Here is a 14778-nt window from a genome sequence, read left to right on the forward strand (position 1 = left end):
TCCCATAAAATAAATCCAAAACAAATAGATAGAGTTATAATCAAAGCTCTATACTAGCGTTCCCTAGTGTTACAATATCAGAGCATGACACTGACTCGAACTAATGAACTAGCCTATCAGCTATCCTCACCAAAATCAGGCCGCTACTCCTCAATCTGAAAATGTCAAGAGTAAGGGTGAGTCTCATTCAAATTAACAAATGTTATAGAGTCATAAACAATAACACATCATAGTCACATTATTCAACCAATTGTATCATATACAGATATTCTGACAAGTTTCATCATAACAACAACCAACACATCTTCAATATTTATAACACTGGAAAACATTCAATCATGTTATAAAATCATGCATATGAATGACTGATACTATGCATTTGGTACCAACATCATCAATGAGAATAACCCATCGACCGATCCAACATCATCAAGATACGGCCCTTCCAGCACAAATTCTACACAATGGGAATTATGCCCTTCACTGAATCCACAACATCATCTGGATTCAGCCCCCAACATATGATTATGAATGGATGCAAACATATATGAAACGTACTTATACCATCGTCAAGTCTATGAGTAACATCATCTAATACTCAATCCATCATTATCATCATCATCATCAAAGCATGTTTATATATATTAACATCATTCAAATACCATCCAATCGTCATCATCATACAACCAATAAATCATCACATGATTATTGCTTCAAACATAACATGTATTATCACGTCTCATCATATACATGCACAATGCATCATTCATCAAGCAATAAAATCATGATTCAAAATAATTGAAAGTTACACCTCATTTCATCAGTTAAACACACATATTATTTCATAAGGTTCATCATACTCAAAACGACACTCAAAACAGGCCAACAGATCAACAGTTACGCATCATTAAACTTTTCAAAATCACAAAACAGAAAAATCTGCACACACGCCTGTAGGGGTGGCAAAACGGGTCGTGGCCCGCCGGGTCGGCCCGCGCACCCGCCAAAAAATGGCGGGTTAGGTTGGGATTTTTGGCTCGCCGTTCGCCAAAGCCCGCCCCGCCAAAACCCGCCGCCCGCCATACCCGCCCCTCCAAACCCCGCCACCTGCCAAACCCCGCCCTCCTCCAAAATTCACTCTTTTTTTAGTTAATTTTATTAATTGCAATTTTTGATGATTTATTTTATACATTTATTTATAAATATACTTAATATTTTTTTAAGTAAATTTGTTAAAAAGTTGCTTTTAGAAAAAATTGTTTTAAAAAATAAGTGAAAAGTTTAATTAAAAGGTAAAAAAATCTATTAATTTATTAAAAAAAATATAAATAAAAATAGGCGGGTAAGCCCGCCGCCCGCCAACCCGCCATCTTGGCGGGGCGGACATGACTTTTATGCCCATTTTACTTGGCGGGCATAAGGCGGGACGGGTGGCCCGTTTTGCCACCCCTACACGCCTGGCCATACGCGTACCATACGCGTATCAACAAAGGCTGATTTCCACACAAAAACATACCATACGCGTATCACAATGCCATATGCGTATCACCACCTTCACATACGCGTATCATACGCGTACAGGCAGAAAGGGTGTATTTTGGACGGGATGGGGCAGCGTACCATACGCGTACGGCCCCTGGGAAGTCCCTCTTACGCGTACCATACGCGTATCATACGTGATTCGCCAGTGACTTCCAGAAACCTGCAATCGTACCAGTTCATCTTCCTCGCGTTTTACACCATTAGAGCCTGCGATTTTGGATCTAAAACAAAATTTCTGTACACTTTAACATATATTATGCATCATCAAACATCATACAACACCAATTTCATGGGATTCATCAAAACAGATGATTATCAACAAACATCCCAAAACCCAAACTCTATCATACGACTCAATTGACATGAAATAATATACCTATAACAGTCCTATTATCCATAACCCGATAATAGATGTTAATCGGAAGAGCCCCCCCTTACCTTAGCTAAGAATATGGCCTTTTCCCCTTCTTCTCCATCAAACCCGTAAGCCCTTTTTCCTCAAATTCCGCAAGAATCTCCAATCTTCAAACTCTCTTATCTCCCTCATCAAGAACTTCTCTGACACGAATTAATATATCAAATCGAAGGAAATTTCGTGTAGAATCCGAATCTTCAACAATTACCTGATTTGGATCTATGAGCAGAAAATTATTACTCGTTTTGTGAGGGTTGTACCATGAATACGAAAATGGATCTTGGCCCTGAGTTCTTCTTCTCCCCCTTTTAGGTTTTCCTCTTCTATTTCTCAATTTCCTCTTATTTCCTTGTTTTATGAAAACATAACATAATTTAGTAATGAGCTCAACAACTTAACACCCCCTCATTAATAATACCACACTTGGCCCAAAGACCAATATTCCATAATTCCTCCAAATAGTTCAACAAAAATACTAAATAATTCTAAATAATAATTTAATTTCCGACTAAATTAAAATTAGAAAATATGGGGTGTTACAACCATGCCACTAATCTCCTGTTGGTATGCCAGCGGATAGAGTCGATTGGATGGGAGGCGTTGGACAGAAGGATCATTGAGGAGGGCGGTGCAGAGGCGGTTGCCATTGTGCAGAGGATGGTCAGTGAGGCGTTCGGTGGGGTGGCGTATATGAGGCAGAGTAAGTCGCATTAGACATACTCCGTAGTAGATGTCTATTTTTACATTGTGAACTTATCCAAACAACTACTTCCATATTACAGTATCTGTTTTTTAAACTACTTTGCATATTTTTTATTTCCTACATTTTATCGACTAGTAGGAGGTTTAATTTTATTTCTACTATGTTGTTGTTTTGGGGGAAAAATGACTCACTCAGATCAGACCATATTTCAAATATGCATCTCCGAAATAGCTTCTTGGTGGCTTCAGTTATGCCAATCCGAAATCATTAAAAATCTGATTATGAGTATCTTTGGAGATGCATCTCCGAAGGATATATTGCGGTTTTCAGGAGTGTTTTTCACCCTACATGGGTGTACAAAGAAACACAACAAAAAATCTCCTTCTTGCTATTTCACTCGAAACCGAACCCTATAATACCCCTTTGTTACTTCAATCAAACGAAAAAACAACAACAACCTCCTCATATCTTAACTACTCCTTACAATATTCTCTCCTGCTCATAACATTCACACTCAAGCCAAACCAAAGGAGACAATCAAGGATATATGAATTGAACAAATATCAAACAACAAAACATTCACACGCCTTTCATCAATGGAAGAAAGCTAACCAACAACAATATTGTCAAAACAATAATTAAGAGTATGCAATGGAAGCATTTACAAGGGTCTTAAGATTCCACAAATTGAGAATAAATTAGGGAAAGAGACACACTCCCTCACGCCCAGGACTAGACAAGTGGAGCGTGAAAATAAATGGTGGGTGACCCGATAGCGGAAAACATAATAGGTGGCCCGCCGAATCTTAAACGAGGCTCTTGATACCATGTTAGAAATGTGGTTGAGCCTAACTCATCCCTATAAAACCGGCTGGTAGGATGAAGATTGCCCCCACTTATAAGCACGTGTTCAGACCATTCAGATTCAACACAAATCAATGTGGTATCGATATCAAAATTTTGCCATATTTTAACACAAATCAACGCGGTATCGACATCAAAACTTATCCATATTTTAACACAAACCGACGCGGTACCGACATCAAAACTTAGCCATATTTTAACACAAGTCAACACAGTATCGACATCAAAACTTTGCCATATTTAACACAAACAAAGTGACACTGAATCAGAATGTTAACATATTAACACAAACAAAATAATCTTAACATCAGAATTTTTATATAGTTCAAATTTAACACAAACAAAATCACGTTATACAAACAAAATCATTACATTAAACAAAAGTGTTATCTCACTACCGTAAAACAATATTGAATTGATATTTTGGAGAGCGGATGTTGAAGTCTGTGGGCCATAACCCATGTATTATAAACCGATTTTCGACAGGAGGACGGTGAGTGCATGCTTGCTGACACATGGTCGGAGTCCAAGATTGAGCAAATGTGAGGTAATCAAAAGCTATAACGGAAGAAGATTTATCTCACATTTGCTCAATCTTATTTTATCTATATTTATAAATTTTAGCGTTTTACGATTTTGATTACCTGCTCAATTTTAGACTTCGGAAATTCGGAAACAAGAGATTTTAGCGCTTTATGGTTTAGATGAGAGTGAAGTGTAGACCGTAATGAATAGTTGGTTTTCAAACCTTATTCTTTTTTCTTTATTTGTTTTTAATTCTAATTTAATATTAATTATATTAAAATCAATTACTAATATTATTAATTATTAATAAAAATTAATTTAGTAAATAATTGTTGAATTAGTAGAAAAATTATTTAGTTAATTTAGTAGAAAGATATTATTTTATTTAAAAATAAGAATACACCTTACATTTATAAAATAATTTGAGACACAAAAATTATAGTAAATCGAAAAGAATCTATTATTACATAAAAATCCAAATGATGGGACAAAATTAAAAAAATATCAATATCCATGTGTTATATTAAGTTACGAAGGATATATATATATATATATATATATATATATATATATATATATATATATATATATATATATATATATATATATATATATATATATATATATATATATATATATATATATATATATATATATATATATATATATATATATATATATATATCTTTCATTACATTTTTTCTTTTAAATTTTATTAAAATTAATAAACAAGCAATAAAGTAACTACACTATATATTTGCATAATCATGCATTTTTATAGTGACCCCACATTCTAACTAACGAATAAGTGCAATTCCGTGAAATAAAAATAAAATAAAAACGTGTACTTGTTACTCTCTTGGTAATGAATACCAGTAATAAAAAACAATAAAAATAAAAGAAAATATGGTATTATAATATAAATTAAAAATAATTTAATATATTTTTAAAAAAGTATATGACTCTTATACAGGGCCGTCTTTGAGGGTGTGCAAGGCGACCTACAGCACAGGGCCTCACACTTTTTCATGTTTAAACTAATGAAAAAAAGGGCCTCAAATTATATATTTCATTGTTAATTTACGCTTAAATAAGACCCCTTAAATTTTTTCAGGATTCTACTGAATACAACTTCAACTTCTTACCCAGGGCCTCTCAAAAGTTTGAGACGGCTCTGCTCTTATATAAAGTTTGAGAATATCAGCAGATGAAATCTATTTACACGTTTTAAGTAAAGATATTTAATTTTGTTGGAAGAGCAAAGTGAAAAGATAATAAAAAAAACTCTATAAAAAGGTCACACATTTAAAAAAATAAATAAAATAAACAAAAAAACAAAAAAGATAAATTCATAGTTTCTAAAAGGGTCAATAAAATTATATTATATAAATTATAAATATAGATAAAATAAGACAAAATTGTCCTCAAATATTTCATTACACCCCAAGGTAAGTAGGAATTAAATTACCTATAACCATAGAAATGAAAGTGCATATACAACTTTGCATATAAAAAAAGTGTTTATGTTAATTTCGAAAAGAAACGGAAACAAATAGAAAGAGAGCATAACAAATAATGTCTTTAGCAAATAATAATAGAAACAGAAACAGATAGAGAAGAGAAGGAGATAGCATCTAAAATAATGTGTGACCTTTTAGAGAAAATGAAGATATTTTTAGAGACATGTTTGAACAATTTAAACTTCTATACGAATGCTTATGAGTGAGAGAAAATGCATGAGAAATTGTGGGATCTCATGCTTATATAATAGAGAGAGACAAGAGGCATGAGAAATAATTGAGACATAAAAGAGGCATGAGAAACAGTGGGATCATGAGGCATCTGATGCACTGGTATAGAATGTAGAGTTAATTAATGTGAGTCGGGTAGGTAACTGAGTTAATTGATGTGAGTGGGTGAGTCGTTTTTGTATGAATGATATTTTTATTTATAAAATTTGTGAATTTGAATATGGAAATTGGATTTTTTTATGAATAAATTTTTAATATTAATTAATAAATATAGAGTTTATTAATAGGAGAAATAATAGAATATAGTATTTATTATTATAAATCTTACCTGAAACTTTTGATGAAAGAAATTATAGAATTATAATAGAATTATTATTATTATTATTATTATTATTATTATTATTATTATTATTATTATTATTATTATTATTATTATTATTAATATTTATTATTATAAATTTTGGCGGAAATTTTTGATGAAAAAGTTATAGAATTATAATTTAGTATAGATAGATTTGACTCAAACTAATAAAAAATGATCACTATCATTCAATTTTGATTGAGAATGAATACTGATCGTACCTGGTCAGACTGGATTGTCGATGACCTTCAACTGTTGGACTTTAAGCAAAAAAAAGGGGGAGAGTGTATCTGTAAGGTACTCCGATGCCAAAGTAAGAAATAGAGCAAAAGAGTGCAAGTACAAAGAATATGTGAGAGTGAATGAATACATGACCCTTTAGTGAAAGAGGGTATTTATAGCTGTCAGCGTTGGACCAAGATCTCCATATTGGACTGGATGCCCAGACCCAAGATGGAGACTGCCAGGATCTACGTGTGTAGTAGAGACCAGCACATGGAGGAGAATCCTCGAAGGGACGGACTGACGAAGGTGCTTGCATGACATGCCTGCTGTAACACCCCATTCCCCATCGTTATATTTAAATAAATAATCAAAGTAATTAAATTTCAAACAACATCAAATGGGATGCTACATTCAAAACAACATCATTCAAGTGCTCACATTTTTGAACAAATAGATACATAACACTATTAACTTGGATGAATCAAATATGACACAATTAACTTTCCAAAAACAACTTTAATTAAGCAGCGGAATTCATCACGATTCAACTTTTTAAAACATCATAACATCTTAATCCAACATAATTGACATCAAGACGAGAAAATACTTCAACGACAATTTAAAGATCCAACAATAAGATAAATAGAAAAACGATTGGTGTTCACCCCCCGAGTGTTATGTATCAGAGCAACGACACCGACTCGAACTACCGAAGGTATTTAACCTTCATTCCTGATTACCTGCACGTTACCAACATAGGGGTAACATTCAAACAAAAGGGATGAGATATCTTACAATATAAAGGAATGCGTGATAAATAATATAAGAGATATAAATCATACATAATTTCACCAGTTCATACCATACTAACATCATTCGTCATTCAATCACACATTGTTAATCATTTACATCATTTAATCCATCAATCAGACCAAAATCATAAGTATGCAATGCAACCGACTCCATAATATGCATGTGGTACCCAAGGCATCAACCCACATCACTTTGCCAATTTTGGGCATAATCGAGCCAAGCTTACATCACTTTGCCAATCTAGGCCACGTCATCGTCATAATCAATGCAACTATGCAACATCTATATGAGACACATAATGATGCAACACAATTAATCATTCATGTCACTTTGCCAATCTAGGTCACGTCATCGTCATATCAATCACAACAACATCACAACGAATAATAAGACATAAGCCTACACAATAATCCCTGTCATTTCAAGTCCTCAACAATAATCACAACACAGTAATATATTCTAACAGTATGGAATTATCATTCCAACAACATTCTCATGTTATCATCAAAATCATCGCATTATACACAACACTGACACGCGAAATATTAATTAACAGTAGAAAATATTAATTTAATAATCTCAAAATTTAAATCATGTTAAAGATAATATTTTTAGCTTTCCAACGGTCCAAACGGTACTTAAATCGGACTTACGGATCAAAAGTTATGAATTATTTAAAAAAAAAATTTTGAAAAATTATCAGGTGTAACCGGTTCTTGCAGGGACGTTACCCGGTTACGCGTTTACGTAACTCTATTCGCTATTTTCAAAACACGCCTGTAATCGGTTACAGCAGAGCTGTTACCCAGTTACAGGACCAAAAACTCTCAGTTTTCTCTATTTTCCCACGCTGTAATCGGTTACAGCAGGGCTTTTACCCGGTTACAGCGTACCCAATAGAAAAAAATACCTGTTGTTGACAACAATTCTCTCTATTCCATCCATCCCAATTCATACCAATTCATTGCATCTTTTAAATCATAATTTTACAGGTCTAATATCAGTACCCTATGACTATCCAATTACACATATCAATTTCATCAATTATACACAAATCACACACTAATTCATAACATTCACCAACACTTCAAACATTCAAATGTTACACAAACATGAGTATAAAATTATGAACACCTAACCTCTACCTTACTCATCATCATGCCAACCCTTAGAAAGTAAGAACCCCACCCTTACCTTAGTAATTTCTTCAAAAATCTCTTTAGCAATTGAGGTCCCCCTTTAGCCCTAACTCTCTCTTCTCTTCAGCTTCTACGTTCTTTCACAAAATGCTAATTCTCCTCCTTTCTAAATTTTTCTTTTGTTTTATTATTCTTACTATCTTCTAATTTTTACTAATTTTTACTAATGAGCTTTACCTCACACCCCCACAAATGCTACTACTAACTCTATGTTAGGCTCAAATGTTAATAACCTCATTATACTAATTAATTAATTAATTAATTTCAATAAAATAATATAAACTCCAATAATTCCCAACCACTTCTTAATTCTTTGAAAAATTCAAAAAAGCATAATTTAAATAATTAACAAAATATTTAGGGCGTTACACCTGCTCGGGAGCTTGAAAGTGGTCTTGCTCGGGCCACATACCTGTTTGAGAGATTTGTGGATTCGCCAGGTTTAGCCAAGAGTGATTCTCGAGCAGGTGTGGGCTTGTGAGAGCAGTAGCTCGATTGAGCCTTTTTCTTGGTTAGGCTGGATTTGGAACTATATTTGGGTCAAACATCGACTCAGTCCAGAACAAAATTTAAGTTTAACAATATTAACTTATTTTAGAATAAGATAATAATAAAACATAACATAGTATTAATATTTTTTTATGGATACTCAACTAAATTTAAAATACACTTTTGTTCAAAAATAAATATAAAAAAATAAACCTTAAAAGTAAATTCATTATACCATAAATAAAATTTCATTATATCTATGCGAATTTATTCACAAATATTTTCCACTAACTCTCTTTATAAGTAAGAGCAACATATAATAATTTCAGCAATAAAACATAAAATAGAATTAAAATAGAGTTAATTAAGATGCAAGGGATTAACGTGAGAAATTATCCTGTATTGGAATTCATTTCATACAAATGTATTTACTTATAAGAAGCCAAAACTTTATTATACAAGAAATTAAAAATGATACAAATCGTTTATTTTTTATAAAGTCAAAACTGTATATTATACAAAATAAAAAAATAAAAAAAATAATTACACAATTGAGGATAAGAGAGCAGTCGCTATAAGTTTCCATAGCAGCAAGGCAGACAACATCTTTGTAAACATTTCTGAAAACTTAAAGTATCTGATGATTTTGATGATGCCCTCAGGACAGACAATACTTACAAGCAAATACTTTGCAGTTTATACAGTAAATATTCAACTTATTCCTTGGATTCAAATGAGAAGATCACGGTTCAAAGAACTTTTTCCAAAAAATCGTCAAGCCACCTTGGCGAGTGAACTTCATTTTGATTTCATGGATACAGTAAATTTAAGCACCATAATCAAAACTCATGTGATTCACTGCTAAGTTGTGTGCTAATTTGTGACTTTGTGAGCTAATCATAGGTTCGTAAGTTCACTTAGAGAAGTTGTAAAAGATCATTGCAAGTCTCTATTGCGTCTCATGAAATGTAACATGAAAGCATAGATGGAAATTGGAAATTGAGTTATATTATCGTTTTGTTGTACAAAGAAAAGCTAGGGAGATAGTGAAAGCTGAGAGGGACTTAGGGAGCTTGGTGGGGCAAAGTGTTTGGTTCAGTTTCAACGTGTCCTTAGCAGCATAAAATGTCTAAAACACAACTCAAAAGTAATTTTATGTGAAAAATATTTAACATTGTTTAGTATTAGCAAGAACTTATACTTGCATAGGCACGAAGATAAATGTGTATCCTTTTTCTAATGTGGAGTACTTACACTCAAAAAGTGTACAAAAATTTATAGCATCTTCAGTAGAATTAACTAATAGGTTCTATATGAGAAAGATCTGACTGATAACACCATGAAGACTAAAAAGTAGAAACAAAGTACTAGACACAATCCATAAGATTTACTCACAAACTACTTAATCACTTGAACCACAAAAAAAAGAGAAAAAGAAAAGGTTTTCAGACAAAGAACATCATGTTTTCCGTATTAGGATGCAATTCGGAAAACAGCTCATCATTTCTGTTTGCTGACTTCTTAGCTTCATAGTATAGTCTTCCTCTATATGCAGCAAGGTCGGCATAGTACACTGGAGGGACTAAAGATACAGGTTTTGTGCACCTTGCAAAGGTAAAGCATAGATTATATATCAGTTTCTGCAAATCATCAGAACTAAACTTGTTCTCATCCCACAACACATGGTAGTGTGTTGGTTTGCTTGTACCTAGGCTTCCATTGTGACTACAAAGGTAAAAATCAAATTCAAAAGGATGTACCACATCTGTGTCTACAACGGTTCCAGGGAACACGTTGCCAGTACAAACCCCATTCGCACTCACAGGAAACAATCGAGTTTGATGTCGCTTTTGAGCTACAATAAGAGTGATACTTGGAGAGTAATTTATACTCTCAAATGCAGTCTTCAAATCTTTCAACTCCTCTGTAAGAACCATGTAAAACTGGCTTTCACTGACCCCATCTCGAAAGATAACAATTTTTTCGGGCCTGGCTTTGTTTAACTTTGCATAATGTGTAACAAGGTCAAGGCAAACCCTTCCAAAATGCAAAATTTTCTCCATTCGACGCTCTTGAGCAAAAACTCGTGCTGCATAGCGATTTGCAGCTGGCCAGTTAATTGTGGCAACCACCGCCGCAATTGATGGACTTTCTATATCCTGAGAACCTGGATGATTGACATCAGCCCCTATGAACATAACATGCCTGTCATTCTCAAAGTGTGGGATCCTATTAAGGAGCTCTACATTACTGCCTCCAATTTTCGCATTGATTTTTAGAGCAAGATTTGTTAAATACTGGTCTTTCCCTTTATTAGGATTGCTTTTATTAGATAAGCAGCATTGTGTCACTATGCCAACCTTGGTCTCAGCAATCCACTTGAGGCGCTTGTAACCTTCAACCCTTTTGTCCATCACACAAAGAAGAAACTGCAGCCGCTGTTGACTTATTCGCTCAAGTAATTTAGACAGTGAATTGTAATCCCCAAGTTGCTTCATTTCAGATTCCTCATACAAAATAGGATCCTTCATGTCAATAGCCAACTTCTTGTACTTTTCCTTAAGATCTTTTACAAACTGACCACGATTAAATTTGTGGATAGATCCCTTGCTGGTAAAATCAAGGATACCCCAATGCTCAACAGGTTTTCCATCTACCATTGACTTTCCGACTAAATTCCAATGACATTTCTCCAGACTCAGATTCACAGTACCACTCTTTCCATTTGGATCACCTAACTTCAATATTGGAGGCGCAATTACACGTCCGGTCACATTTGTCATGGAAGGTATGACATCCATTCCAAAATTCTGAAGAATATCACCGCTGTCAAAAAAAATTCTGTTAGGCATCTGATTATAAAGATCACAAAGTATAAGTTCAAAAATGACTGTAAATTGTAATATAACTATATTACCTGCGCGGTCCAACAGGGGACGTCATCATCAATTCTATTGAAGATTTTCTATCCTTTGGACTAGCCAAGGACATGTTTTTCAGCTTCGTGGAAGCAAAGAGATCCAGACTGTCTGTGGGATATCTCTGACCTTCAACCAAGACGCAGAGCTCCATAGGCATATAATTAGCCTTGTTGCCCCCGAAAACCAATGCAGGAATATCTGTGTTTTTTATATGAAAGGAGTGTTTTTCTCTAAAGTAGTCAGTAAGATATTTTCTGCTAGGGGGGTTTTGGCCCTCTTGGTCCACACAAAGGAAAGTGATATCGCGTGTTTTTTCACGTGTTAACCCTGTAATGGTGTACTTTTGTTTGGTGAATCTGTGAATGACATTCACTTTCAATCCAACGAGTTCCTTCTCGACAACTTTCCTAAATTTCTCAAACTGATTCAAATTGAAATTATTGATACGCTCAACGAGGAAATCTAGGACTGGCATTTTCTTTGAAAAAGGCAAAACTGAATAGTCAAGACACAAAGATAAACCTTGAGCTGTGGTCTTGAGACTATGATGAAACCCTCCAATTGCAATTACTCCCCGTGTGAGATCCATCTCTTTCAGGGTAGGATTAGTGGGGAAAAAACGTCGTCCTAAAGCAATTGTGCGTCTTGTTGGATTCTCTTTTACCACCAAGTCCATTCCCTGTAAAATATCCCTTGGAATGGAATACGCTCCGCCCCTAATGTAATCTCTCAACATGCGAAGCTCGAGTTTGTTCACCAGCTTTATAGTAACTGTATAAGAAACAGTTCTTTCGCCTTCTCCTCTTGAGACTTCGACAGTAAGAGTTTCTTCAGGCAATTCACTAGCACTATAGATGTTCGATCCTCCATCATAAGCAGTCATCAACAAAAGCGGTCTCTCAGTAAGCAATTTGTTTCTGATTAAAGATAACTCAAACTTGGAAATCTTCTTTGGAGGAGAAAAATTATTTCTGGGCGGCAAAGTAGGTTTCACATCGACATCGTAGTGCATGATAGTTTTTTCTGGTTCGTAGGTAACCGGAAAATGATTCACATGAAGTTTGCATTTGCGAATATACTCTGTCCCGCCCTTGTCAGGCCGGCGTATGGGTCTAGTTGTTGGACTTTCCTCTGGCTGCTCTTTTACTTTCAGAGATCCAATATCTGCAAAGTAAATCGTCTTCCCTCATTCGATATAATCATATATAAGTTGATATTTTGACAATTTCTATGCACTATTTGCCTCATCAATATTGTAATTTTGTAGTGAAATTTTATAGAAATCAATTTGTATCAATGTAAAATTATTTATAACATGCATTAGGGTACTGAAGTGAAACAAGAAAATGAAAATTTTCTCTTAGAAAAAAGATCAAACACCTGGAAGTGGATGAGTTTGGACTTCGGGTTGAAGATTGGTGTGCTTAGTGATATTAGGCCTTCGCGACCAACAGTTTTCTGGTTGGGGTTGTAACCCTCCGTCGACGCCGCCACCATCAGCACCGGTTTGTTCTGGCTGATGAAACTCTCTTCCTCTACCGCGACCACCGGCACTGGTTTCTTGTTGCTGATGAAACTGTCTTCCTCTGCCACCACCACCGGAACTGGTTTCCTGATGCTGATGAAACTCTCTTCCCCTTCCTCTGCCACCACCATTATCGGCACCGGTTTCTTGATTCCGGTAAAACTCCCTTGCTCTTCCTCTGCCACCACCATTACCGGCGTTGGTTTCTTGACGCTGATAAAAATCTCTTGCTCTTCCTCTGCCACCACCATTACCGGCGCTGGTTTCTTGACGCTGATAAAAATCTCTTGCTCTTCCTCTGCCACCATCAGTACCGGCACCGGTTTCTTGATGCTGGTAAAACTCCCTTCCTCTTCCTCTGCCACCACCACCACCGGCACTTGATTGCTGATGAAACTCTCTTCCTCTGCCACGACCATGACCATGACCACCACCGCCACGGTTACCGTTACGGCCAGCGGTGGTGTTTCTGTAACCGTCTCTTTCCATTGGGATGAAATTAGAAATTGGAGTAAATCGGAGCAAAACGAAAAATAAATGAATGTAACGACTTCGTAACTGCAACAATCTGAAGTAGTTTATTTATAGATACATACAACAGTGTTAGAATTTTTCGGCCAAAATAACTGTCTAGAAGTTACTGAAATAAAAAATAACTACTCCCTCCATTTTATATTTGAATATTATTATACACAATTAAAAATAATTAAAATGATTAAAAAAAACTAATTATAACTTTCAATGATACATAATATTCAAATACACATGTCAAAAATTCAAATATAGAAATAATTTTAAGTGAATTCAAAATTAAAAAAAAATCATCATTATATTTTTTATGCATATGTATTAAAAAAACAAACAGACGGACAGTCCCGTGCTTATAAATAAGAAATAATATCAGTTACATAGAATATTAATTTTTTGTTTATTTATAATCTTATTTTGTATTTTGGTGTATGGATGCCACTTCTATAAAACGAATAGTTAGTAAAAAATTAAAAATTAATATTATAATTAGTCATAATATACCATGCATATCTACTAGTATATACTATTATTGGTTAACTATGGATCTTTCAGAAGAAACTTAAAACAGACCATTAATATTTTTTATTAAAACAATTAATCTTAGAATGATAATAAATAAAAGAGTGTTATTTTATTAAAACTTATTTAAAATATGAAAGAATCTTCTGACATAAACTTGATAGTTATGACTTATGACATTAACGATAGATAGGGACTAATTTTATATGTTGGTTACATAAAAGGTGCAAGCACACCTTGTATATGCAATATACTTAAATTTTTTTTTTAATTAACTGTTACTGTGTAAACTAACTTTACATATATAATCAATCAAAATTCTTACATTTGTCATGTTATATTAGTTTTTTAAAATTAAAATTGTTTTTTATTTAGATACATAGTTGTGATTGATT

At 34.1% G+C, this 14778-nt stretch overlaps 1 protein-coding gene across 1 annotated transcript; it reads right to left on the reverse strand.

Annotated features, from left to right (window-relative positions):
* Window positions 1-10177: 10177 nt before the first annotated feature.
* LOC131630450 (protein argonaute 2-like) lies at window positions 10178-13906 on the reverse strand. The gene is made up of 3 exons (XM_058901223.1): window positions 13189-13906; window positions 11805-12972; window positions 10178-11713 (listed from the first exon to the last, which is right to left on the reverse strand). Exons 1-3 carry the CDS (start codon window positions 13820-13822, stop codon window positions 10333-10335), a joined length of 3183 nt encoding a protein of 1060 aa, XP_058757206.1. The 5' UTR covers window positions 13823-13906; the 3' UTR covers window positions 10178-10332.
* Between the last annotated feature and the right edge of the window lie 872 nt (window positions 13907-14778).

This window comes from Vicia villosa, unplaced genomic scaffold, assembly GCF_029867415.1.
Source record: "Vicia villosa cultivar HV-30 ecotype Madison, WI unplaced genomic scaffold, Vvil1.0 ctg.000684F_1_1_3, whole genome shotgun sequence".
In the NCBI taxonomy this organism is placed as follows: Eukaryota; Viridiplantae; Streptophyta; class Magnoliopsida; order Fabales; family Fabaceae; genus Vicia; species Vicia villosa.

Excerpts from the sequence above, each read along its gene's own strand:
- LOC131630450 (XM_058901223.1), bottom strand. The coding sequence starts at position 13,822 with ATGGAAAGAGACGGTTACAGAAACACCACCGCTGGCCGTAACGGTAAC. Across the intron at positions 12,973-13,188 it reads CCAAACTCATCCACTTCCAG|ATATTGGATCTCTGAAAGTA; the intron begins GTGTTTGATCTT and ends TTTACTTTGCAG. Across the intron at positions 11,714-11,804 it reads TCCCCTGTTGGACCGCGCAG|CGGTGATATTCTTCAGAATT; the intron begins GTAATATAGTTA and ends TTTTTTTGACAG.